This window comes from Pollicipes pollicipes, unplaced genomic scaffold, assembly GCF_011947565.3.
Source record: "Pollicipes pollicipes isolate AB1234 unplaced genomic scaffold, Ppol_2.1 Scaffold_3447;HRSCAF=4054_pilon_pilon_pilon, whole genome shotgun sequence".
NCBI lineage: Eukaryota > Metazoa > Arthropoda > Thecostraca > Pollicipedomorpha > Pollicipedidae > Pollicipes > Pollicipes pollicipes.
The window spans coordinates 38,934,841-38,962,546 of NW_023596297.1; the positions used below are offsets into that span (position 1 = coordinate 38,934,841).

Here is a 27,706-nt window from a genome sequence, read left to right on the forward strand (position 1 = left end):
GGAGAGAGGAGAGGAGAGAGAGAGATGAGAGTGAGGGATGAGAGAGAGAGAGAGGAGTGAGAGAGAGGAGAGAGAGCGGAGAGAGGAGAGAGAGAGAGGAGAGAGAGAGGGGTCCTTCACGATAAATTGACAAGTGTCTCACGCCCTCATCATTCTGATTGTGATTAAATGGGTCATGAGTGTTGGCATTGGTGCTGAAGTCGCATGTTACGTTTTTAAATATCTCAGCTGCAACATTTTGAAGTTACAGCCTTCGACAATTTTGAGTTGTGTAGTTACGAGCTATCTTCGGTGGCCATCTTTTCCGCTTGCCTAGAAGAGAATGCGGCATACCTACACACTAATTTGATCAGACAACTCCCCTGAATATTTGTACGCTGCTCTGGGAATCGTCATTGCACAGTGATGATGCTCAGGACATTATGAACTTTTGAAAGGTGTCAAAAGCAATTTTCCAATGCGACATTGATCTTTTTCTCATCTGCATGCGAAAGCGCATAGCTTGGTCCTCGAAACACAAGAATAAATGTGGTGGTTATCCATTTAGAAAGAAATGGTCTACGTACCGACGAATCGTACGCAACGCACGAAAACTTGTCAGACGACGCGTCGTGTCTTGTTCATGTGCGGCAACTTATAAGTCAGACAAATGTCTAACATTGAGCCTTGGGTAGTGCCTGTTGTGCGGCTGGAGGAGGCACGCGGCTGGAGCAAAAGAACTCCTGTGTTAAACAACTGCATGAAATAAATAGCATGAGTTCTTCATTCTACAATGGTCGAAGGGCTTTTTTCTAAACCGGCAGAGCGCAGAGGCTTTGTCGGAGTTTATATCTGTGTTGTTCAGATATATCAAATGCTTCGCAAATGTACTTGGCAGATCCAAATGGCTCAACAGTTTGCGTTAACATAGCCAAACCATGTTTGTCTGGAAATGTTCAGCATTCAGAAGGAATCGTCTGATAATACACACCATGTAACGTGATTTTGAGCATGGGCGCTCGCACACCTTAACAAAAATTTCGACACCAGGCGTTGCAGCCTCCGTAGACTTCGCAGCGTCGGCATCGCGACTGACACTAAGCCGTGGCCAACGGATGGACGAAAATTATGATACGTCTGGAAAAGTGTGTTTGAACTCTTTATGACATCGAATGGTACACGGATTGGCCGTTACAGCACCGCGAAGTGGTGCTGCCATCTGGTGGTGGAACTGACGGAGTCAAGGCAAAATCTTTATTTTTCGTGTTGCCTGAACTGTTGATCTGTCCAGAAGACAACCTCAAAGTTACAAAAAAGGTAGGCCAAGTCTCCTCTTCGGACAGCACTAATTGATTTTGAAAGGCTCTTGGAACCCTTATTTTATGACGTCCGTTCTCGCACGCACAGCGCCCGCCGTCCAATGTCGCCTGCAGCGGCCATTGCCGTTCAGTTTTACGGAAACCGCAACGCAGGTCATCGCTATCCTTGATCCCGACATTGTCGGCGCGCAGGCTCACGCCTTATGACATTATTTGCTTCACTGGTCAATTATGCAAAAAATGAACGCTCTCAGGTAAACATAGAATGCCATTGTTTGATGTCAACTCATTTCAACCCAGTCCACCAAAAATTAATGATGTACCCTATTCCTTTTCGGAAAGAGGCCCTTGCGTAGAATACTGGGGGCAAATTATGGTTCCCGGTCAAGGGCTGGAGTGTCTTTCCGTCCAACCGAGGGGTATCTTCCAGCTACCCTTCTGGCGACACGGGGCCGCATCCCCTGGCCGATCCGAAAGCCTTTAGAGGGTTACATCACGTCACTTAGGCCCTTGCTGACGTGGAGGCCTTCTGTCCCGTGCAGTAGACACGGGATCGACGTATGAACTCCCATTCCCGCAACAACATCCCTGATCGCCGCAAGTGATTCGATAATTGGCACATGGACTCCAACTCTGGTTAACAGGCCCGCCCTCGCATGGGGTTGGAGGGCCCACGGTTCGGTACGGGGGGCCCACGGTTCGGTACGGGGGGCCCTGGCTAGCAGAAAACCTTTCCATTGTTTCAATGTGAACACTCATCTTAAGTTCTTATGTTTCCGTTCATTATCAGAGCTGCCCGACCAGCGGAAGTGACCCTCTGCCATTCGGGCTCCCGTCGTCGTTTCTGTTGAGCAAATCTTCCCCTGATCGATTCGGGGCCCCTTTTTGACACAATGCCCTGTTAGGCCCTGTGGGTCCCCTGAACAATACAGGAGTCCAGCCAATGTAAATCGCGGGCCCGGCCTTGTCCCTGCTTGAGAAATGGGCCTTCAGAGCCCAGACCAACGCGGAGTCGACAATTCGTTGTTCGTAATCTCCGGCCGAAACAGGGGAGCGCTCTGCCTCAGGAGTTCCTATCGATGCAAGATATCGTCTTACTGACATTTGAAATCATGATCCTATGGGCAAGGGTCCTTAATGTAACCTACAGCCATCCCTTCAGACCCTTCAGCCTTCAGACCCATCCCGTTGAGCCCTCGACCTTTGGCCTCGAAAGACCTTTCGGCCCCTCCTCGGGCCCCCTCAAACACCGCTCTCACTCGGGGCCACTTGCCGCCACAGGGCCCTTGTGAGGTACTGGGGCCCCTAACCGACACAGGTGTCCGTTATCACGTCAGGAACCCCGAACATTGCAAATCGCGGACCCCGGCCTCGTTTCTGCTTGGGCAATGGTTTTCAAGGGCTCAGACGGACATGGAGCCGACTGTTCGGTGTTCGTGGTCTCTGACCAACTTAGGCACCCGCATTGTTTCGGGGGATGGCTGATATTTCAGGTCATGATCCTACGGGTCACTGTTCTAAATGTGACCTACTGCCAGTCCTTCGGACCATTATGCCCTCCAACCTGGCCTTTGATCGTCGTTTCCGGTGGACCGCCCGGACCCCTCTTCTGACTTCATCGAACACTTCCCTTGGTCGGCTCGGGCCCTTGCGAGCACAGGACTCTCTGTTAGGCGCTGTGGACCCTTAACAGACAGGAGATCCCAGACCAGTAAAATCACTGGCCCCGACATTAAAGTTGATTGGGAAGTAGGTCCTCAGGCCCATACCGACACGGAGTCGACTATGTGGCGCGGTGGTACCTGAACGACATCAGGCTCATATCAACTCAGGGTTTCCCGATTGGCGCAAGGGGCCCTCTGGCCGTTAGTTGAGGGTCCGTCTCCGCAGATCGCGGACCCTGAATAAGACTCCGATCAGCCCTTTATGCCCTTAGACCCTCCAATCGGGCCCTTGATCGTTGAAACCCGGCGGGCTCCCTAAGCTCTTCGGGCCTCCTCGAACACTGCCTCTGACAAACTCGGGGCCCCTTGACAACGCAAGGCCCCTATAAAGCGCTGTGGGGCCCCGAACAATGTAAATCGCTAGCTCCGTCTTTGTCCCTGCTTGGGAAATGGGCGCTTAGGCCCATACCGCGACGGAGCCGACTGTACATTACTGGTGGTGTCTGACCGAACTATAGGCCCTTATCGACTCAGTGGGCCTCTGAGCACATGGCCCTCTGGCTAGCGTTGGAGTGCCCGGCCCGTAGGGCCGAGACCCTGAAGGAGACCTCCGGCTACCCTTTCGGGCCCTTAACCGTGTGTTCCGATGGGTCGTTCGGGCCCCTCGGGACCTGGGGGGGGGGAAGGGGGGGGGGACTTGCCCCCTGTGCCCCCTGTCTGCGCTACTGGACACAGAATACCCTGTCTGACACAATGCGGACTTTGCCATTTGGCCGACTGAGGGGCTTCTCGCCGCGAGACGACCCCTGCTAAACGCTGCGAATGATCAGCGCGCAGGGCCCTTGACTGGCATTGAAGTTCCCGACCCTGCGAGCCGGAGACCCTTAATACGACCTCTAGCCGGCCTTTCAGACCATTCGGGCCCTCAGGTGAGGCCGGTAATCGTAGGTCCCGAGCGGTCCAAAGAGCCTCTCGGAGCCTAAGAGGGGGAGGGGCACGTGCCTCATGTACCCCCTCCCTGCGCTACTGGACTGCCCAAGGCCTCAGGTGGCCATTCATGCTTTATCTGCCCAGAATTTTCACTTAAATCTGCCATCATATAGTATGTTTACTTGGTGAAAACCATGAAAATATGATTTCATTGCAGGCACCTTTGCTGGTTTTCAAGAAATCTTTGCATTTCGCGGACCATCCTGCCGCTGCACAGGCAATACAACAATTACGTTGATATGATGGTTTGCGGCAAATGCAATATGAAATTCAATATTTTTTTGCGTCTTAATTCCGGCTAAATCCCCTTGGGCCATTGCAGCGGAAGCTGTGGAAGAAAATATTATTTCCACGAAGTGCATTACAATATGAGTAAAAGGGATCATTTTATCTCGTGATTCAACATGACCTAACTTGATTTAAATATAATAAAAACTAGACTTCCAGTGCGGTCTCCACCGCAACAAAGCCTTACGCCCTAAAACGCTTTAGGCTTTAAATACCCCAATTCCTAAGTTGCGAGAAGAATGTGTATTATCGAAGCCAGCGAAATGTCTTACTTGTCTGAACTTGTGACGCCATCGATTTCCCTAGATTAACACAATTGATTGGGATCAAGCATTTTCATGTAAGACCTATATTACAAATACCCAACGATACCGGGTTGGCCTGCTGTCACTATGGACACTTTCCAGGCTGCACGCGAAGGGCGCTGGCAAGGGGGGGGGGGCGCACAGGGGTACGTGCCCGCCTCCCTCAGGTTCCGAGAGGCCCTTCGGGCCCTGCAAGACCGGGTACTCCAATGCCAGCCGGAGAGCACTGGACGCCGATCGGGGCCGTTGATCGAGCCGAGTGATCGAGTGCCCGAGCCACTGGGCAGGCCCCAGTGGACGAGCCCCCTGGTCCTGGCTAAATGACCTCACGACGGTCAGGTCAGGATTTGCGGAGCAGCCCGACATAGCGCATAGCAGCCCCGACACAGCGCACCAAGAAGGGAACAATATGCTCACTGCATAGTTGTATTTTACCAGCAGCCATATTCAAACTCGAATGCTTCTCAAACTCAATCCGTTACTCCCGAGTTCCAAACGTAGTCACTCGCTTTGGAAGTAGCCTGAACATTGAATTAAGATCCAGTGCACATTTTAGACAAGACATATTTCAGCACGCAGTCATTAACAAACACATGAATGAGGACCCCTTCAAAGGCCGCGCAGCCGCATCCTCTTTGGCCCATCCCCACGAACCTACCCCAGAGTGGCCACGGAACGGAGTGCCTCGAGCGGTCGAGCTCCACGGCTTACATGGGGTTTGCGTCAGAATGACACGAGCCCTTCCATTGTGCATGCGCACCACCCCGCTATAGCATTTGGAGCACCTGATTCGGAGCTTTTTCCTGGCTTGGCGGCCAGCCTCGGCTTCCCGAGCCAACGTGGCCGTCAACCAGCCCCTGCCATCTAGCGCTTATTCTCCGAATCAGTTAAACCTTGGTGCCATTTACGGCCGAAGCCCGCGCCATGCACGGAGGGCGATGCCCGTCTGCAGTTCCACGCGCCCGCCCCATTGCGGCCACGGAACGACCACGCCAGTCTCGCGCCGCCGCGGGTGAGCATAACACATGCCACACCTCGGATTGACTCCAGCTTGCAGAGTCTGAATGGTGCTGTTCGTCTACTTTCATCGACCTTGTTCAAGCGAACCGCCAACTCCCCGTCCGGGAAGCTGACCGTTGTAAGACGACTATCGCCACCGAGTTTGAGACATTCAATTCTGAACTGGAGGGGACCCATTATGACCTTAAAGGCCCATCTCGGCTTGTAGGCGGCCCACTACTTAGGCTTAGGGGCGTATTTTGTCATTTTGGAGTTTGTCCCGCGACTTGAACATAGTTTCAGCGCTCCTGCCTTTGACCGATATTTAAAGCCTTCCCGGCAGGCTCGCTTTCATGTACACCATTTGCTATTCGGCTATTCGGCTATTCAGACCTTTTAATCGAGCACTTGGCTGTCAGTCCCGTAAGGTCTTTCGGTCTGTCGGGACCTAAGGAGGGCACGTGCCTCTTGCGCCTCCTCCCTCAGCTGTCGGTGTCTACGGCTGTCTGGATTAGTGAAGAAGCCCTGAAAGTTGGGCAGGGAATCAGGGGCGCAGCCAAGGAGGTGACAGTCAAGCCCACAGTTTTCTGTTTTACCATAGATGGCTGCTGACAGAAGGTTAAAATCTGTCGTGCAGCGGTCTCATCTAGCTCCACCCCCCCCCCCCCACTCTGTGCTCTCTGCCCCCCCCCCCCTTCCCTCCTTTACTAAAATCCTACCTGCGCCCCGTAAGTTGGAAACGGCTGCAAAGAAGGGGTAAAATATTGCTGCCCAAAATAATGCAACCAGATTATTACTCAGAATATGGTAGCTACCATTGGACGGCAGCTGTGGCTGACTGCGACAAAGCGTGTGGTGCCGGTGTCAGTGGTGATTGGGGTCAAGTGACGAGAGGTTGGTGGGTTGTGTCGTCATTTCCACGGAACAGGGGAGGGAGAATACCGCGGGTGTTGTAATTTGTTGTTGGCTTTGGGTGTGGCCTAGTGCGACCGCGGTATTTCCAGTTCATGCTGTGAAGTGTCCGGGGCTTGGGAAGGACATCGGCGTGAGGTGTGTGGTCTTTGACTTGAAGTTGCCAGGCGTCACACAGCTGTTGTTTAATTTACAGCTCTGTCATCTGTGATCTGTGGATTTGATCATATGTCTGGTTAGTCAGTAGCCAGCATTTAGTGTTCTTATAACTCATGATTAATCAAATGTTTCTCAGTTATAAATTGAACTGGGCCCAGGGGGCCAGTGTGCATGATTAGCAGACATTGTTGATGTCCAAAATAAAATGTCCATAAAGTACCATAAAGTACCATTTATTGTACCATAAGGGACAATCATGGTAGGCAATGTGCCTGAATTTTCCTTAATTTCAAGTGCTAGGTAATTTCCCTGGAATGACCCTGAGTGGTCACCACCTAGATAGTATCCAGTCACTACATGTATGCTTACTGGTATTATGATCTTGGTAGGTACTGTTTAAGTCATCATAGAGCTGGTTTAAGGAGAACAGATGGATGAAAAGCACAACAAAATGTGACTAGTGGTATCAACATGGTGCCCAAGCTCCTGCCTTGGCAATAAATATGCTTTAAAGTTGACTTGTACCAAGCTTGTTTTGTTTTTTGGAGGCATACAGTCTACAAGAACAGTGTCCTTTAGAAAAGCTGGTTACAGTACCTTTTGCAACTTAAGTGCTTATTAAAACATGTGGTGGGAGATGTTCAAATATCAGTGGGAAGATGAGCTTGTATCCAGCCATATTGCCATAGTGATATCAGACTTCAGGGATGTCTTGGCAGAATGAGGTGCCAGTTCCTGCGCCTTGCCCCCCATCAGGCTGGTCATAAGATAACCTGGCATTATTGTCCTTGGTGATGGCCTGCATTTGACATGCTTTCAGGTGTAGGTGTACTTTCCTACCTAACGTTAGAAAATATAATTGCACATCATTCCTCGTGTTTAAGGCGGCACAAATTGTAAATAATCTCAAAGCAGGTAGAATCATGCTCCTACCTTCGAATTTCAATAACTTCGATGGCGGGCTCCCGAGCGCCGCGCACACCGCACCGCCTGGACTCCCCAGCGCCGTTTCTGCATTGCCGTTGCATAAATACAATATTTCTGCTTACCAAGAACTCTACAAAATGTATGGGACCAAGGTAAACCATTCATCGTGTTTAAGGCGGAACATATCGTAAATAATTTCAAAACAGATAGAATCATGCTCGTACCCTCGAATTTTAATAAATACGATAGCGAGATCCCGAGCACCGCACGCACCGCACCGCACAGCCTCGACTCCCAAGCGCCGTTTCTGCGTTGTTGCGAAAGCACAATATTTCTGCTTATCAAGAACCATAAAACATGTACGGGACCAAGGTAACAATAATAAAGCAACCAAAATCGTTTCTTATCGAGTTTAGGTATGTTTATGAGACACACAGGCCAGAATGGTCCAGAACATATCCTAAACTAGCCTAACCTAACCAAACCTAACCTAACCTAACCTAACCCTAACCTAACCTAACCTAACCTAACCTAACCTAACCTAACCTGAGAATAGACCAGAACCGCACAGTAATGTTGTGACCCGCGCAGTAATGGCGCCGGTGTTGCGGGTGCTGTGTGTGTGCGGCGCTCGGGAGTTCGCCATCGTAATTATAAAAAAATTGAAGGTAAGATTATGAATCTACCTGTTTTGTGATTATTTACGATATGTCCTGCCTTAAACACGACGAATGGTTTACTTTTGGTCCCATACATTTTGTAGAGTTCTTGGTAAGCAGAAATATTGTATTTACGCAACGGCAACGCAGAAACGGCGTTAGGGAGTCCAGGCGGTGCGGTGCGCGCGGCGCTCGGGAGCCCGCCATCGAAGTTATTGAAATTCGAAGGTAGGAGCATGATTCTACCTGTTTTGAGATTATTTACGATATGTCCTGCCGTAAACACCACGGATGGTGTACAATGATTTTTTCTAATGTTAGGTAGGAAAGTACACCCTGACCTGCTTTCAGCAGGAAAAGTTATATTTAAAGCATCTCTGAACATGCACATTTTGCCCACCCATGTGCACCTTGTTAAACCATTGGCCGTAATTTTCACTGATGCTGAGGTCCATTATGCAGGGCCAGCATTTCTCTGCACTTGCATGTGGGTATTATATTATATGTGAGTAGAATTGGTGCCTCTGAAATCTGTTTTAGCACAGGTATCTATTTATACTCTTTTGGGTGGGCAATTAGCCCCCAAATTCCAATTTGGGCATGAACCTTCTGTGGCTTAAACACAAGCAAACTGTTGCAAGTGAAGGCCCTAAATTATATGAATCTAAAGGTTTCTTATAAATGTTTTACAGGTAGAGGGAACAAAGAAAGTGTGAATGGTAGGATTTAATTGAGTGGAGCTGGCAGAGTTCATCCAACTTTTAGAATTCTATGATTGTACCATATTTGGTGAAGCATTTTCTATTTTTACCACATTCTGCATGCTTTAAGGACACAATTCATGTTTCATTGGTCTGGGTCTAGTTTTGGGTGATTGCCTGCATGTTTTGCTATTTTTCAGCAATGATCAAAGTCCTTTAGTCTGCAACAAACTGCATCCATTGTGAAGTTGTGCCATTATCTGTTATCACAAAATTGCCACCCACTAAGTGGGGTGGGCAGGTCGGTCGGACCTCTCAGAGGTGTGTACGTTGCAGATGACATGGCATGCCAAAGTTATGCCAAACTCTGGTGGGCAGGTCGGTCGGACCTCTCAGAGGTGTGTACGTTGCAGATGACATGGCATGCCAAAGTTATGCCAAACTCTGGATAGCTGGAGGCAGCAGAATAAGGGATCTTTTGGTGTGAACATTGGATGTACTTTGTAGAGTCACTGACCTATGGCAGGTCACAGTCAGGCCTTGGCTATCAGCAAAGACAGTTTCCAGGGATTGTTCAATCTGATGCAACCAACATGTCAACATCAGAGAAAAAACTCTTGGAGCTGAGGAGAAGCTTTTTATTTGGTTGGAAACAACTCCAGCTTCCTTACATTAAGAGCAATATAGTCAAGTCCAATACAATTTTTTTTTTTGCTATTTATGTGCAGGTTTAGCCATTTTCCCTGCCCAGCACCCAAATCTGTTTTGCCAAACTACTCGGCTGTAGTGAGCACTGAATGGTCGTGACACACTTGGAATTTGTCACCACATTTCTTGTGTCAGAGTGCCCCAGTCAAGAGACAGATGGCTCAAAATCAGTGTAAGGTGATCAGCAGCTTGCACAGACTGCACATGGCAGCATCACAATTCTCAAGGATGTTAACCATACTGCAAACACCTTGGAAACTGATTTTTTTTCCGAAACTTTGTGCCACAAAGCGTCATGCTTATTAAAAAGCTGATGCAAAGTGTGGCTTTGGTATGTGGTTGATCTGTGTAACCTAATCTTAGCTTTAAAAACATGTAATAAATGTTGATGATATCCACAACTTTGGCACTTTAAATCATTTTGAGAACTTTACATCCATGAGTTTTAGGTCAGTTGATGCTTTCAGACATAGTTTGTACCCAGGGCATGTAGCTCTGTGTACATTCTCAGTAGATCACTGTGTGCAATCTGCCATATGCTGTTGTGTGTAAAGCACTAATATATCAGTTTTGGGTTTTAATAAATTGCTTTCAAATATCAGCAGTCACAGTAGACAAAGACATGAAACCAACTGCACAGTATTGGCAAAGGTACCAGTAACAACTCGCTAGCAGATCCCAACACTGTCCGGCCCATGGCGTCGCCAGTGATCAACTGGGTCTTGCCCACTGCTACCTTTTCCGAAACCGGTACGAAATATGCGATGCTTTGCCCTGAACTGAGAAGGATTTCACCATGAGAGTGCACAGAAATGTAGCCTCGTGTATTGTGACCATAATCTGCCTAAAACACTTGTGTTCTTTGTGATTCCTTGGTCACGATTGCAATAAACTGTTGATCTTTGCCAATTCGTCACTGCTCTCCCGACTGGACTATGAGCAGCCTTTTTCTTAAAGACAATTATTTGTACCTCATCACACAAATGCTCTAGCAGTGGACCTCTCCCCATCAAATTTTCGTGATATTAGACTTTCAAACACAATGGTGGCAGGTATTTGCATGAGTCAAGTGCTGAAGGTGTCCAGCTGTTGCAGCTTAGCTTTCAGCCCCATACAAATGGCAGGTTACACCTTTCTCATCTGTTATCGCTCTGTTCATTCCGCGCGGCACAGAGCAGTTCAGTGGTCTTTCAAAAGGACACAGTTTGTTTTGCAGGAAATCAGCTTGTTCAGTGGCAACCCTTATAGGGCAGCTCAGCCTTTATTTGTGCAGTGTGGATTGGTTCATGCCAGTACAATATCATGGCAAAAGCTGTGCCGCAGTTCTGGTGTTTTGCTGGTGTGGCTGGTTATGAAGCATCCAAACATCGTCATTGATTAAATCATTGCGTTCAAATAAAACATCTTTCTAAAATGTCAGTGTGCATTCAGGTAGTCTGCAAAACTGCGAAGCATATTGTATATCAGCCTATCGGGATTTCACTGGTGATATACTCATTATTTGCTGACTGTGGACCTCACTGGCATCTTATCTTACCACTCAATTAACATTTTTCACTGGATGCAGTGAAGTGCATAGTTTTGTTTCATCTTGCTTCCTGATTTTCAGCACCTCAAGGCTAAACCATGGGTGACAGCAAGGTAGAGAGAAAGGGGACCTTCAAGGTCGATTATTTGAAGGAGATTGAGCGTGACATGCAAGAGACATGGGCCCGCGACAGGGTGTTTGAGGTGGATGCCCCACAACCATCCAAGTCTGGTGATGAGAAGTATTTTGTGACGTTTCCATATCCTTACATGAATGGAAGACTTCATCTGGGTCATACTTTCAGCCTGACAAAATGCGAGGTATGACTTGGCTGAGCGATGTGTGACGCCTGTGGGCTCGGCCGCGGTCAATGCGCCTGTTTTCGGGGGGGGGGGGGGGGGGTAATCAAACACCACCGATGGTAGGCCAACGTCACGTGACCAAAGGGCCTCTACTGTCGCTGCTCTACTCATCTCTTTAAATGCCATGGAAAAGCTTGCGGCGCTTCAGACTGTTGCTAAAACATTGGTGGCATTGCATGCTTTGCACAGTGTACTGTGGGTGCGCCACATATTCCAAAGCGCGGCTCATGTTCGGTAGCGGCTTGCCTGACGCTTCGGTCGTGCACCGTGTGCTGGCAGTTCGCCGTGGGCTACCAGCGCCTGCAGGGCAAGCGCTGCCTCTTTCCGTTTGCGTTCCACTGCACGGGAATGCCGATCAAGGCGTGTGCAGACAAACTGCGCCGCGAGATCGAGACGTACGGCTTCCCGCCCAGCTTCCCCGCCGAAGAGGAGCCCGCCAAACAAGAGCAGGCCGCCAGCGAGCCCATCATCAAGGATAAGGCCAAGGGCAAAAAGGTTAGATAAATGAAAGAAATATAATTTTACAACTGATAATAGGCTGTATCTTAACAAATGGGTTAAATTATGAAGCCAATAATAGCTGTCTTATTGTTCACGAGAAGCGTTTGCACTTTTATTTGTGGGCTGGTGAAGTTACCTTGACGCTCACTAGACACGCTTACATCCTTATTTAATGTGTGATGGGTGATGAAGCTAATTTTTGTTGTGTGCCAGTTTCTGTACCGATTAAATGTGGGGGTTCGGGGATGATCTTTACTGAACTTTCTCGCATGTCCGTCGCAAAGGAAGGGTGGCACATCATTTGCAGTGCGTGCGCCGTCGCAGTGAAGGGTGGCACGTCATTTGCAGTGCGTGCGTCATCGCAGTGAAGGGTGGCACGTCATTTGCAGTGCGTGCGCCGTCGCAGTGAAGGGTGACACGTCATTTGCAGTGCGTGCGCCGTCGCAGTGAAGGGTGGCACGTCATTTGCAGTGCGTGCGCGCGGTTTCAGAGCAAAGCTGCGGCCAAGACTGGCGGTCTGCGGTACCAGTGGAATATCATGCAGAGTCTGGGCCTCCCCGATGACGAGATCAAAAAGTTTGCCGACGCCGATCACTGGCTGCGCTACTTCCCGCCGCTGGCGCAGCAGGACCTGGCGCGATTGGGACTCCGGGTGAGCTTGGGGCGCACTGGCTGCCCCGTTTCCCGCTGCTCAGGCGGCGCGACCTGATGCGTACCGGGCTCCGGACGGGTTTGAGGCCCGCCGTCGGGCTGTGCTTCACCGCGGACTCGGCAGCACCTGTAACGATTGGGGCGTTGGAAAAATTCAAGAAAGGCTAGCTGTACAACTGCCGCTGGCATGCCCTGGCGCGTCCGGTGCTCGGGATGAGTTAACGGCCCACTGTGCCGCTGGCATGCCCTGGCGCGTCCGGTGCTTGGGGTGGGTTCACGGCCCACTGTGCCGCCTGCACGCCCTGGCGCGTCCGGTGCTCGGGGTGAGTTAACGGCCCACTGTGCCGCCTGCACGCCCTGGCGCGTCCGGTGCTCGGGGTGAGTTAACGGCCCACTGTGCCGCCTGCACGCCCTGGCGCGTGCGGTACTCGGGGTGGGTTAACGGCCCACTGTGCCGCCTGCACGCCCTGGCGCGTCCTGTGCTCGGGGTGGGTTAATGGCCCACTGGCGGCGCTGTTTCTGGCGGCTCGCATGGCCGCGTCTGACGTGCCGTACCGCGCAGGTGGACTGGCGCCGCAGCTTCATCACCACCGACGTCAACCCTTACTACGACTCGTTTGTGCGCTGGCAATTTCTGCGTCTGCGTGAGCTCGGCAAGGTCGAATTCGGCAAGCGGTACACTATCTTCTCGCCGCGGGATGGCCAGCCCTGCATGGACCACGACCGCAGCTCGGGCGAGGGCGTCGGTCCGCAGGAGTACACCCTCATCAAGATGCGCCTCAAAACTCTGCCGCCCAAGCTAAGGTGGGCCTGTTGATGGCGTCAACGAGGGCCGTTGGCTTGTTTTTCTGTGATCAGCGATGCTGCGAAAGCTGCTTCGGAATTATGTGTCTTTTTTGCGCACTGCGGAATAAGAGGCACCCATGCAACAATCATTTTGATGTTGGGTTTTGGCCGCACTTAGTCTGGCATGTTTGGTCGCTCCTTGTTACCGTGATGGGCGCCCTGGATCTGGTCCAAAGCCCGCCGGGAGCTGTTGCCTCTCAGCTCTCCCATCTTTGTGGACATAGCTGCTGGTCTGCGTGTCAGCTGCGGGACTTCCTACGCACGTGGGCACTTGGTTTCTGCCTGTCGGCGACCTGTGGCAGTGACATGTTGTGCCGCGTCGGCAGCGCTGCGGGCTCGCGACCCGTGTTTCTGGTGGCGGCCACGCTGAGGCCCGAGACCATGTATGGCCAGACCAACTGCTGGGTCCACCCGGACATGAAGTACATAGCCTTCGAGACCAACTCTGGAGAGGTCAGTTAGCCTTCGGCAGCAACTCTGCAGAGGTGAGTTAGCCTTCGGGACCAACTCTGCAGAGGTGAGTTAGCCTTCGGGACCAACTCTGCAGAGGTGAGCTAGCCTTCAAGACCAACTCTACAGAGGAGAGCTAGCCTTCGAGACCAACTCTGCAGAGATAAGTTAGCCTTCAACACTAATTGCAAAGGTGGGTTAGCCTTCGACACCAACTCTGCAGAGGTGAGCTGTTGTCGCGTGCATGGTTTGCATGTGCGGGTTTTGCCGCCTATGTGTGGCAGGGTGTCGCGGTGCCACCCCAAAACATCAATACACAACAAAAAGAAGTCGCGATGAGTAGGCACTCCAAACTGTGCTGTGTCCAGCCTTGGGTCTTGTTGGTCGTGGTGGCGCTTAAAATAATCCACAACGGTAATAGTTTTCGCCTGTCCTTTGTATCAGTTTTTTAGGTAAGATTTTAGTAATACTGTGCACGTTTCAAAACCACGTCCACGATTGCCCCGGGCGAGTCCTGGCGATGTGGGCGGAAGTATGACAGTACCCGTATGCTTAGACGCTGCAGAAGTAGTGCGCTTGCGAAGACGCTGTTTTTAGACTTCACTCCACCCTGACACCGTACGGCCTGTCTCCAGGTGTTCGTGTGCACGCGGCGGGCGGCGCGGAACATGTCCTACCAGGGCATGACGGCGGCGGAGGGCGAGATGAAGGTGGTTTGCGAGATCACCGGCATCGACATCATGGGCCAGCCGCTGAAGGCGCCGCTCACCTCTTACGACACCATCTACACCCTGCCCATGCTGACAATCAAAGAGGACAAGGGTGCGCAGGAGAGCCTCAGCAGGTCGCCATGGCACGCAGCGACTTATCAGGGCAGCAGCTGCCTGCTCTAACCTAGCAATGCTGTTCCTTTGTCACTGAGTGCAGGTGCGTTTTCTGTCATGTTCCTTGTGTTCACGATTTTTATCAACGAATGACGATGCTACTACTAGTTTCGCTGCACAGTGACCTGACACCCCCCCCCCCCTTCCCCCGGCACATGCACAGTGACCTCGGCTGTGGCGGCCCCGACACCGAAGCATTGCCGAGGTACTACCGCGGTGACGCGGCGCCTGACCCGCCCCTCTCCCGCCCGGGCAGGCACCGGCGTGGTGACGTCTGTGCCGTCGGACGCGCCCGACGACTACGCTGCATTGCGCGATCTCAAGAAGAAACAGCCGCTGCGGGAGAAGTACGGCATCGCCGACCAGATGGTGCTGCCGTTCGAGCCGGTGCCCATCATCGAGGTGCCAGGCCTGGGCAGCCTGAGCGCCGTCACTGCCTGCGACAGCCTCAAGGTCCAAAGCCAGAATGACAAGGAGAAGCTGGCTGAGGCCAAGGAGCAGGTCTACCTCAAGGGATTCTACGAAGGGGTGCGTAGGTAAATTGTCTGTATGGAGCTCACTGGTGTTTAGTCATGAGCGACACAGTGGTATGTTGAGGCGCCAGATGTCGCTGTTAAGTGTCTGAGACCTTTTTCTTATTTTCCTGAGCATGGCGAAACTACTGTGTTCTCAAAGAGTGGTGCTTCAGGTAGTCACCTGTTATTAACATCATGGAGTGAAACAAACATTTATCATAAGTTCAAAGTTCTTATGTGTACCTAATGGCATCTAATGTGCTGGAAATATACTGATAAAACCACTTTGTAGTGGTAAACACCGATTATATTGATCGTACTCAATAGGTGAGGACTCGTTGAGTATGTGCTACATATGAACACTATGCCGCTGTACGCCCAGGTGATGCTGGTGCCGACCCACAAAGGCAAGAAGGTGCAGGACGTCAAGAAGCCGATTCAGAAGCAGCTGGTGTCGACGGGTGAGGCGGTCATGTACCAGGAGCCGGAGAAACAGATCATCTCCCGCTCCGGCGACGAGTGCGTGGTGGCGCTCTGTGACCAGTGGTGAGTGGTGTGGGGTGGCGCTCTGCGACCAGTGGTGAGTGGTGTGGGGTGGCACTCTGTGACCAGTGGTGAGTGATGTGGGGTGGCACTCTGTGACCAGTGGTGAGTGATGTGGGGTGGCACTCTGTGACCAGTGGTGAGTGATGTGGGGTGGCGCTCTGCGACCAGTGGTGAGTGGTGTGGGGTGGCACTCTGTGACCAGTGGTGAGTGATGTGGGGTGGCGCTCTGCGACCAGTGGTGAGTGGTGTGGGGTGGCACTCTGTGACCAGTGGTGAGTGATGTGGGGTGGCACTCTGCGACCAGTGGTGAGTGATGTGGGGTGGCACTCTGTGACCAGTGGTGAGTGATGTGGGGTGGTGCTCTGCAACCACTGGTGAGTGATGTGGGATGGCACTCTGTGACCAGTGGTGAGTGGTGTGGGGTGGCGCTCTGCGACCAGTGGTGAGTGATGTAGGGTGGCACTCTGTGACCACTGATGAGTGGTGTGGGGTGGCACTCTGCGACTAGTGGTGAGTGGTGTGGGGTGGCGCTCTGTGACCTGTGGTGAGTGGTGTGGGGTGGTGCTCTGTGACCCGTGGTGAGTGGTGTGGGGTGGTGCTCTGCGACTAGTGGTGGGTGATGTGGGGTGGTGCTCTGTGACAAGATCTGACGTCAAAGCAGAGCATAGCAAACTTCCCAGTGTTGTGAATGGCAAACATGGCTTGTGTTGATGGGTGCCTGTCGGCGGTGGCGGGGGCGTCGATCAGTCCGTGGCGCCACCGCCGCCAGGTACCTGGACTATGGCGAGCCGACCTGGCGGGAGAAGACGGCTGCCTGTCTGCGCGAGCTGGAAACCTACCACGACGAGACGCGCCGTAACTTCGCCGCCACGCTCGACTGGCTGCACGAGCACGCATGCTCGCGCACGTACGGCCTCGGTCAGTACAGTACGGTCAGGGAGGGAGGGAAGGGGAAGGGGAAGGGGAGGAGGGAGGAGAGAGGAGAGGGAGAGGGAGAGAGAAGGAGAGGGAGAGGCGGGCGGGCGGATGGGAGGGAGATATTTCAATCCCAACGTTGAATTTTTGTCCACTCTCGAGAGGGACGGTGAGTTGCAGGCTGATTAGACCCTACGGCATCTGCGACAGGCACGCGTCTGCCCTGGGACGAGCGCTGGTTGATCGAGTCGCTCTCCGACTCCACCATCTACATGGCCTACTACACGGTGGCACACATGCTGCAGAACGGCTCGTTTACTGGTGCGGCCTCCGGCGCCGCCGTCCGGTGAGACCGCAGCCCCTCCCTGCGTCCAGCCACTGCCGGGCCAGACGTGTCCCCCCTCTTCACCTCATACCCCGCTCTACATTTGAAACGTTCATTGGTCCTGGCTACATTGCGGGAGTGGGGGGTGGTGAGGGGGGGGGGGGGGGGGCGCTCGTCTCAGCGGCCCGTGACTGACTGCCAAGCCTATCCTGGACACAATTTCGGCCTTGCCTGGGTGTCCAATGCATGATCATATTGATTAATCAAGTAAAAGGAAAGAAAACAAAGGTGGAATGAACAAAATATTATCACGATATTGTGCGATGAAAGTGCTTAACATAACACAAGGCAAGGCCCTGGACGCGATCCATTGTCCATGATCTGAACTCTCCGTCAGTCGCCGCCTGTCGCTGCCTTTGGATGCCACTGCTCTGGCGCTGCCCGTGTGTTGGCCAAGCCGCGCGCTGCCCATCGCGACGTATTAGCAGCTTTTGATGCGTCTATGTGCCTGTCGCTGCCCTTAGGATGGTGGCAGACGCTTCCATTGTGTGACGCATCAGATGTTGTCCACGCGTTATCGGACATCCGAGTACCGCCATCTGCTGCCGCTGGACACACGACACACGCAAGCACGTTGCAGTACAGTTAACGCTGCTTTTGCTTGGCGGATTCGGCTGCGCTGACAAATTTTGCAATGTTTTTTTTATGCCTCGCAAGGAAACCCCGGAATTCCCGGAATTCCCGCAATTTGCGGAAAAAGCTGGTCAGGTGAGCTGGAGCGTCAGGTGTGTGTGTGTGTGGGCTCCCAACTCTGTTGGTGTTGCGTTGCCCCTAGCACGTGGCATGAGCTGACGACTGCGCCTGGTTTTTGGATTCCTCGGGATTTGTGGACGGTCATGACTGACTCCTGACTCCTGACTCCTGACTCCTGACTCCTGCTGCGCCGGCCGGTCTCACGGCGGCGTGGACACCATGTCCCGCCGTGTCAGATGCGGCTGTGTTCACTGGAGCCATGTGCCGGCGCCGTCTGGACGTCCGGCGCGGCTGAGGCTGGACTGTGTCCGCGTCACAGTCCAGTCCAGCACACAGTCCGCGTGCTGGACTGCGAACCGTACGGCATCCGTTGGTGCAGCTGGGACGCCCCGCCAACTGAGCGTGCGGCGCTGGTGGTTGCAGACCGGAGCAGCTGACGCCGGCCGTGTGGGACTACGTGTTCTGCCGGACTGAGCGGCCGCCCCAGACGGACGTGGCGCGCCCCCTACTGGACAGGATGCGCCGCGAGTTCCAGTACTGGTACCCGGTGGACCTGCGCGTCTCAGGTGACCGCCGCCGCCGAGGCGAAGGCAGACGGGCTTGGCGACGGGAGTCCGAGCGCCTGGAAGTGATCTGACATCCTGCTGTGTGGTCCTCTTGTCTAAGATCTTGCAGCGGCCTGCTGCCGGCGCCATCACTCACGGGGCGAGAGACCAGCGGGCGTGACTGCCGGTGGCCTGACCGCCATGCTGCTGGACTTCTGTGTAGCGCGCCGTTCGTGTGGGCCGAACAAAAGTGCATTCATCCGAGGAGATCGTGCTGTAGGCGATGCGCCTGGGAAGGTCGATGCTTTCTGTCGAATGTGTTATTGGGGCGACGAGTGGATGCGGTTTGCGTGGCGTGGTGTGACCGCCGTTTACGGTGATCCGACATTCATTGCGTATTGCGGCTGACATGGGCGGCCAAGGCCCTGGAAGCTCGATGGGTCGCTGTTTGGCTTCGGTGTACGGGGAAATCAGACTGGTAGGTCGGCGTTGACGGCATTGTCACTGGTGTGAGTCAGGCCTGCTTGCGGAGCCGTCTTGGCAATTGCGCCCACCCTGCTGGCAGGGAAGGACCTGGTGCCCAACCACCTCACCTACTACATGTACAACCACACGGCGCTCTGGGCGGACCAGCCGAACATGTGGCCGCAGGCCATCCGCGCCAACGGTCACCTGCTGCTGAACTCGGAGAAGGTGCGCGTCTGTCGGAGTGGGACGGTGCGCGGGTGCTGGCTATGGTCGGGCGGACAGCTGCCACTTCTGCCGCAGAAGGCTGGGCCAGTTTTGTGTTTTGTGCAGCCTCTGGAATCTCGCTCCGAAGAGAGACGAAACCAGGCAATCTCCACAGACTTTCATTGTGATACGCCAATGACTTCTGCGTATTCAGTCAGCGCTTTCTTCCAGTGCATCCGAAGTGAGCGAGAAGGTAACCCGACCATCGTTTACTGACAATATATCAGCGTATAAACGCACAAGCTACAAGCCGCCATAACATGCGCAAATCAGGACATCTTGTGCCAAAGAAAAGCACCTTGCCTCGGCCAGCGCCTGGCGGAATGTAACTCCCTGTTCGGGTGACGCGGCGGTACGGGGTGGGCTGCTCTGGCACTGACAGACCCCTCCCGCTCCCCCGGCAGATGTCCAAGTCCACGGGCAACTTCCTGACGCTGCAGGAGGCCGTGGACAAGTTCTCGGCGGACGGCATGCGTCTCTCGCTGGCTGACGCCGGAGACTCGGTCGAGGACGCCAACTTCGTCGAGGCCATGGCCGACGCAGGTAACTCTACCGGCGAAGACGGACGGCCGCTGACCGTCCCCGTCGGCAGGTCCGGGTTCAGGGGTCGGTCTCGATTAAGGGTCTCCGCCAGACGGCCGGCTGCTGGCTGCAGCCCCGGCAGGGCGCGGCGAGCTGTCCGCGCATCACTGAATACGTACTGAATTTTCGCTGACGTATGCGTGCGGGACAACAGCTATCAGCGGGTGTGCGTGTGTTCGTGTGTGCGTGCGCGTTGCGTGTGCGTGTACGTGTACGTGTACGTATGCGCGTGCGTGTGCGTGTGTATGCGTGTGTGTCAGTGTTTTCTGGGGCGTGACAGTGGGTGTGTGACGCCACTTTGGCATCGCGCCTGCGGCTTACAGCGTGCTCGTGGTGTCCCCCGGCAGGCATGTGACGTCACCTGGCGGCTGTGTGACCGCGCTGCTGCACCGGACGAAGGCTGGCACGTGTCGGCACTGATGATGAGCGGTGACAGGACGCTGCGGGTGTGTCCACAGGTATCCTGCGTCTGTACACGCTGCTGGAGTGGGTGAAGGAGATGGTGGCAAACAGGGCGGCGCTGCGCTCCGGGCCGTCAGACACGTTCAACGACAAGGTCTTCATCAAGTGAGCAGTGTGCCTGTCCACACCAGACGTCATACCCTAGCCGTGCGCCTATGGCTTGTCCACACCAGACGTCATACCCTAGCCGTGCGCCAATGGCTTGTCATCACCAGACGTCATGCCGTAGCCGTGCGCCAATGGCTTGTCCTCACCAGACGTCATACCCTAGCCGTGCACCAATGGCTTGTCCTCACCAGACGTCATACCCTAGCCGTGCGCCAATGGCTTGTCCTCACCAGACGTCATACCCCAGCCGCTCTCCATCTCCGCGTTAGAAATCCGGTGATTCTTGTGGCTAGTTCGTTGTGCTGCTATTAGCAATGCGTTTAACCGATTTAGCTCGTCATGATTTACTACTGCCTTGCATTTTCAATATGTTTTCGGGCATGACAAACAAGAACAGTTGGACTTTAAGTCCGAGGTACAGTTGCATCCCATGTTAATTGTCTTTCCATGTTGTTTTTTCATGTTGTAATTGTATTTATCACGCGAAAGGGCGCGGTCAATCATTTGTCGTCTTGTTGCCAGCTTCCAGAGTCGTAAGAACTTCGGCTGAACGATTGCTGGGATGTCGTATTGTGAGCACGTTTCTATCATCGCAGTTTCCAGCCACGTACGTTGCATTGTTCTACACCTTGACGAGATACCTGCGTTCCGTTTAGCGCCATGAACCACCAAATCGTACAGACGGGGCGCCACTACGAACGTGCTCTCTTTAAGGAGGCGCTGAAAACCGGCTTCTTTGAACTGCAACTGGTAAGGAAGCTTTTGAGGAAGGCAACGTGGTGACTCGTTGCATTATTATAACGTGCTTTGTTTGTGAAAACGAGTTGATGTTACTTTCATTGATGTTTTTATGTGATGTGACTCAGTACATCATCGCCTCTAGCGACGTCAGATTCACACAAACTTACTGACTTTACATTGATTGACTGCCGTTTGGAAGTACGTTTGACCGGTGTGTCTAAAGCCATGCGTGCGAAACCATAAAGCCATGCGTGTGAGACCGTAAAGCCATGCGTGTGACACAATAAAGCCATGCGTGTGAGACCATAAACGGGCAGCGCTACTTTGGCGTGTGGTTTCAGTGCGCTTGGTTTGCGCATGGTCTGGACACGTACGCCGAACGCAAAACAGCATATTGTTCCGCTGATGTCGACCAGTCGCCGCCCGAAAGCTCCCACGTATGCTCTGCTCAATCTCTGTTCACCACTGTATCACACGCAAGCCAAGTAGTCCCCTCGTGAGTTTGTGATCGAGTTCGCGATCGTATTGGCTACTGGTGTCGACGAGGTGCCGTGCCGTGCCGTGCCGTGCCGTGCGGCCTCTCAGCGTGCTCCTCTGACGGGCCGCGGCCGGCGCAGGTGCGGGACACATACCGCGAGCAGAGCACGCACGGCATGCACGGCGAGCTGGTGTTCCGCTTCATCGAGGTGCAGGCGCTGCTACTCAGTCCCATCTGCCCGCACGTGGCCGAGAAGATCTGGCAGCTCATCGGCAAGGTGGGCGACCGCCGACCAATGGTGGCGCGGCAGCAGCAACCGCCGACCAATGGTGACGCGACAGCAGCGACCGCCGACCAATGGTGACGCGGCAGCAGCGACCGCCGACCAATGGTGACGCGGCAGCCGCAACCGCCGACTAATTGTGTCGCGGCAGCAGTGCTGCCAGCTGGTGGCAGTCTCAGTCGGGCAACCGCTGCGGCACCGACCAGCTGCGTCGCGGCAGCAGCGCTGCCAGCTGGCGACAGTCTCAGTTGGGCAACCGCCGCGGCACCGACCACCTGTGTCGCGGCAGCAGTGCTGCCAGCTGGCGACGGTGACTGCGAGCTGAGGCTGCCGCAGCAACGCCGCGTGTCTTGTCCGCAGCCGGGCCTGAGTGACGTAGCGTCGCGGGACGGCAGTTCTGGCCAGCATGCTTCTCCGCCACTGTGGTACGACCAGTCCCAAGGAGCCTCGTCCCCAAAATGGACGCGACATTTCCGACGTTCACTGTGTCGGTGCTTAGCCCTGGTGACGATGTGACCCGCAGAAAGGCAGCATTCAGTCGGCACGCTGGCCTACAGCCGGCCCCGTGGACCCGGTGCTGCTGCAGGCGGCCGACTACCTCACCAATGCCGTCCACGACTTCCGCATCAAGTACAAGAACTACATGACGCCAGGTGGGCATACTCGCAGGCGTCTGGATTAAATAACTCATCATTACGCAATGCAGAACGCAGTGGAGATGTAAACTTGCTACGTCCGAAACTAGGCGTACACGTCTTTCCCCGTCTCGCCATCAGGAGGCATGGCGCAGTAAAGGGTATGATGATTAAATTATCTGCTACACTAGGAGCCCCACACTGGAAATGCGTGGTTTGCTCGCCGCCATTGCTTGCAGAGCGGTTCCGTCGCTTTCTGCCGCATTGATGTGCTCGTGCTCGGTGGCGTGGTGTCGCCCGCCAGCGGCGCCGCCCGTGACCGCCTCCCCCGTGCGCGCGCAGGCAAGCCGCGTAAGGGCGAGGCGCCGAAGCCGGTGGAGAGTCCGACGCACGGCACGGTGTGGTTGGCGCGCACCTACCCGCCTTGGCAGTCGTGCGTGCTCACCAGCCTACGCCAACTGCACCAGGTGGGTCAGCAGCGTCAGTGGCCGCCGCTGGCGCCAGCAGCCGGGCGGCGGGATCTGTCGGCTCGCTGTGTGACCCGGGCGCCCCGCTCGGGCGGGACACGCTGCGGGCAGGGCGTGACACTGTCAGGATTGGGGCTGGGTCTATCGGCTCGCTGTGCGACCCGGGCGCCCCGCTCGGGCGGGGCACGCTGCGGGCAGGGCGTGACACTGTCGGGATTGGGGCCGGGTCTGTCGGCTCGCTGTGTGACCCGGGCGCCCCGCTCGGGCGGGACACGCTGCGGGCAGGGCGTGACACCGTCGGGATTGGGGCCGGGTCTGTCGGCTCGCTGTGTGACCCGGGCGCCCCGCTCGGGCGGAACACGCTGCGGGCAGGGCGTGACACTGTCGGGATGGGGGCCGGGTCTGTCGGCTCGCTGTGTGACCCGGGCGCCCCGCTCGGGCGGGACACGCTGCGGGCAGGGCGTGACACTGTCGGGATTGGGGACGGGTGTGATCGGCTGTGTGTTTCAGGAAAACAACGGCTTTCCCGAAAAGAAGACGATCGCTGCGATGATGTCGAAGAAGCCCGAACTGAAGAAGCACATGAAGAAGGTTATGCCGTTCGTACAAAGCGTCATGGAAAAGGTGGGCGCTGCCGGTCAAAACCATTATTCCGCGAATTGCCCTCGGGTTTATAGAAGGGTTGGCCTGGAGAAAAAGGAACATAGAGCTTTTTGTTTTCCTTAGGACAGCTAAAGACGACGAGGATGGATTCCTGTCCTCCCCCTGGAAAAAAACATTAAAACACGGATAATTAAAAAAAGTAACTACAAATAATTTCCGCCTGTAGTCGGTAACACCAGCGTGGTGCGACTTATGCTTTTTGTGTTTTGCTGTGAGACTAAGGCCAAACTGACACCCTGCTGGAATTATCAATGTAATTTGCTCAGTGCCAACCTCCCATTCGGCCAGTGTAAGATCAAAACTGCACCGAATTAAACAACATAAAAATAAAATTTCGTCAAGAGGAAATGCATGTCATGAGTCAAAAAGTAATCCGCTACGTTTGGCATATTTTACGACCGGTCAGTGCTTGCGAGCGACTCATTTGTTACCCTCTGGAATTATGCAATTTACATGCACGGGTATTCATTACACTGCACTTATGGTGCTGCACCAGGATTCCGAGTTTCAGAGTGAATTGGCAATAGAAGTGAACTCCTTCGGGGTCGGCATGTCACCATGCCCGTCCACACGAGTACACAGCCAGTGTGGTCGACCCAGACGAGGAGCGGGCCTGTGCTCTCCGCCCAGATGTGGTGACAGACTGGCGCGTCGCTCGTCCACGCCCGAGCTGACGGACCGGCACGCCTGCCGCAGGTGGACGCCGTCGGCCTTCATGCGCTCAATCTCACTTTGGACTTCGACGAGCAGGAGGTGCTGCAGGCGAACCTGACGTACCTAATCGACACCCTGGAGGTATGGGTTTGCCGTAGGTGTGCGGAAGGTGCTCACGAACGGCAGCCGCTTTTTTCGTCAAATTAACGTCACCCGATGTTATAGACCGTCGGGGGAAAAAGCACGGCACGGAAAATGCGTCACGAAAAAAGCGAACAACGACATTTGAGTAAAAAGACAGACAACGAGGACATTTGAGTATTCTAAGCCTCCACGAAGACGTTTGTTGGTGCGGTACTGCGACTTAGTTGTAAAGAGAGGACAAATTTTAGTCAAGTAAAGCGCTACCCATCCCTGCCGTTTTTTCGACCACGGCATGTTTGCGTCTTCAGTTTCAGAGCTTTGGCTACATGCTCACAACACAGTGATGATGAATCAATGTAAAGGTACGTGATCAACAGCTAAAATATGAAGGCAATGTGCTTGGTTTGGACGGTGTCACAGAAAAATCCCGTTGTAAGATGAAAAGCTATACTTCATGTGATATGAATCCCAAACTAAAAGCTAATAGTGTTCCCTGTGAGAAATCAAACAGTACGCAAAACCTCCACCTCGTAAAAGCAAATACTGGCTGATCCGTCAGGATGACCTTGATGCAACAATTTTCAATTTTCAACAATTTTCATTGCAGCGTAAGGTACCAAAGTAGACCATCACCTTGCATTGCATTCCTATACCCCTATAGCAAAGGAAACGCGTGTTTTTTACGATTTGTGGGCATCACCTCAACTTGTAAAGCTCAAATGTAAACATGAAGATAGAGGCAGAGATCAATAGATCACATTTTATTGCAAATCATGTTCTCCCCCAGCAGTACGCATATACTGCTCCCACTCCCCATCACAGCAAGATAAATCCAAAGCCACTGGCAAGCATTATCCAAGCGCCTGACACACAAATTATAAAAAGTTGGCATCTGGCCGTGTTTGACACAACTCGCCATTAAGCCTTAATGGAGAGGTGTCCCAGTTTTCTTTTGTAAACGTGAGAAGCGTGCCGCATCGAGGTAAGCTGTACTTGCACAACATAAATTTCGTTATCATAATCGCATTGTTCGATACAAATGAAAACAGTTTTTAGAGAACAAATTATTTCGAGGCCTGACCGGTACAGTGTACGGCTGGTGTACACAGCGTGGCGGCCTTGTCTCCGCAGCTGGAGGGTCTGGAGCTGTGCTTCTCGACGTCGTCTCCTGACGAGCGCGTGCGCGAGGAGTGCTGCCCCGGCGTGCCGTACGTCGTGTACCGCACGGCGCCCTCCGTCCGGCTGGCCGTCTCCAACCCGCAGCAGGGCAACGGCCTGTTCGGCCTCCAGCTGCCCGTGCTGGAAGGCGACACCACGCGCCGCCTGGCCGCCCGCATCGCCAAGCTCGAGCGCAACGTCAAAGGTGGGGGTCAGGGAAGGAGCGGGACGTCTCTGCTACCGCCGACGGACGGGCCAGCCGGCCGGCCATGTGTCCGGCTGTCTGAGAGGGCTACGCCTTTGTGCCGCCACCTGCTCGCCGGCTGCCGTCGTTAGCCACGTCTTCCCTGCTGGTAGACTGCTGTCACGGAAGGGACTGGCCGGTCTGAAGCGGTGTCTACCGTCTGATTGGGCGCTGGTCGACATTGGACCATGCCCACTCATTACCACGGCACTCAGATATCGTGTTCACCGGGCCGTGCCTGTGGTGACCGTGTGTGGGAGCTTGATTTGTGTGGCCGTCCGACCGTGTCCGACCGTCTGTGTGTGTGACCGAGACCGTGCCTCCCAGTGATGCCCCTCCCCCCCCCCCGTGCCCGGCAGATGGCTCCCGGGTGACCCTGATGCGCTACACGGACCCAGAGCTGGGGCCGCGTCGCGTGCCCGTGTTCGGCGAGCCGACCGCCGGCCGCGAGCCCCTGCCCAACGACGTCACGTTCCACATCGATACGGCGCAGGGCCGCGTCACGTGCTCGCGGCAGGGCCGGCCGCTGCCGATCGGCGACCAGCTGGTGTACATAGTGGGCGCGTGATGGAGCTGCGATGCGGGGGACGAAGCTGGGCTGAGCGGAGCTGAAATAAGCTGAGCTGAGCTGAGCTGAGCTGAGCTGAGCTGAGCTGAGCTGGGCCGGGCTGAGCTGAGCTGAGCTGAGGAGATGGAGGGTGGTGAGACACGGCATAAGTTATTGATCCGGTCGCTGCGAGCGTGCGGCATGCCAGCTGTGTTTTCTTATGGTGTAATACGAAGTTGGTTTGCTGGTTGCTGGCTTCTGCGAAAATGTTTTGGTGTTGTGGGGGAAGTGTGATACTGGGTCTTCTTCAGGTTGCGTACTTTGCGTCCGTCGCGTCGTAGGGTAAAAACGTGCATTGCACATATTTATGTTCGGACGACTCAAGTGGCCGGCACACCCAGAGGTTCATGTGGTGCAGAGGGACAGAATGGTGAATGGTAAACACCGAGCGTGGTCAGCGCGGCTAGCATCGAAGCCCAGTCTGCCAACTGACCCAAATCGGCCAGGGATTGGTAGCCCGGATCTGGAGCGGGTAGATAGCGACTTTCGTCAAGGCGGTGCTCAACAGTCGATTTGTATCGTGTCGCCACTTGTATGTGGTGTAAGCCGATTGCGCCCGCTGCGAACTCGGTCGGTAAGTCCTCTCGTAACTCCTTCCAGACCGGGCTCAGGCTGTTTATCCAGACCATTTGCTGCCGTACACGGCCCCAGGCACAAATTGCAAGAAAGCGAATTGTTGGTGAACTGGAAATGTTTTTCTTTCATGGACCATACTGACCATATACCATACTAACGCATGTCTGTTTTGACTCTTCATCGCATACCTGTGCGTCGATACCAGCGGCCTGCACGTTGAGCTTTACGTTGCGCCTCCGTTTGTATAGATTCCTTCGACAATAGACTGGGGAGCATCAGGCGTGGCGTACCTCGGATGTGTATGCACGTTTCTCAACATCTTGACAGGTCCTGTTGGTCACGCGGGAACACCGACCCACAACCCAGTGCGAACAGGGGTGATCTCAGTGTTGTTCACTCCAGCGATATTTTATTTCTAATTTTATGTTGAACGTTGAGCCCGCACCGCTTAAGCTCAATGCGCTGCCGATGTTCAGATCAAAGCAACAGCGGCAGAAGGGGCAGTTTGGCAGTGAGGAACAGCACGGGTCGATCGTATGGCTTGGGACAAGGGCACTGGCCGAAAGGCAGCAAGGCACCTGGCTGAGACCGGCACTCGCACCGACCACCAAGGCGTCGGGATGCACGCCAAATTTTCCTTGCATTGACGAAATCCCGGCGTCAAGCAGGCGTTAATCTCGATGGAAGAAATCGGGCCGGGGCCTTACAAGTCCACTGTTATTGCATTCACGGAAAGAAAAC

General features: G+C 54.1%; 1 protein-coding gene across 4 annotated transcripts; it reads left to right on the forward strand.

The window, feature by feature from the left end:
* Positions 1–6,402: 6,402 nt before the first annotated feature.
* Positions 6,403–27,245, forward strand: LeuRS (Leucyl-tRNA synthetase). Of its 4 annotated transcripts, none has more exons than XM_037214130.1 (24): positions 6,403–6,438; positions 11,220–11,458; positions 11,780–11,995; positions 12,492–12,653; positions 13,215–13,456; positions 13,825–13,951; positions 14,584–14,770; positions 15,089–15,360; positions 15,730–15,893; positions 16,663–16,811; positions 17,019–17,154; positions 17,851–17,901; positions 18,310–18,452; positions 18,997–19,124; positions 19,568–19,706; positions 20,204–20,312; positions 20,972–21,065; positions 21,674–21,811; positions 22,341–22,470; positions 22,795–22,919; positions 23,430–23,543; positions 24,279–24,377; positions 25,512–25,743; positions 26,142–27,245. In XM_037214130.1, exons 2-24 carry the CDS (start codon positions 11,237–11,239, stop codon positions 26,348–26,350), a joined length of 3,588 nt encoding a protein of 1,195 aa, XP_037070025.1. In that variant the 5' UTR covers positions 6,403–6,438; positions 11,220–11,236; the 3' UTR covers positions 26,351–27,245. The 4 variants fall into 4 exon arrangements, with proteins under 4 accessions (XP_037070025.1, XP_037070027.1, XP_037070024.1 ...); XM_037214132.1 differs by having other exon boundaries at positions 6,415–6,442; XM_037214129.1 differs by lacking the exon at positions 6,403–6,438 and adding an exon at positions 6,449–6,594.
* The last annotated feature ends 461 nt before the right edge of the window (positions 27,246–27,706 follow it).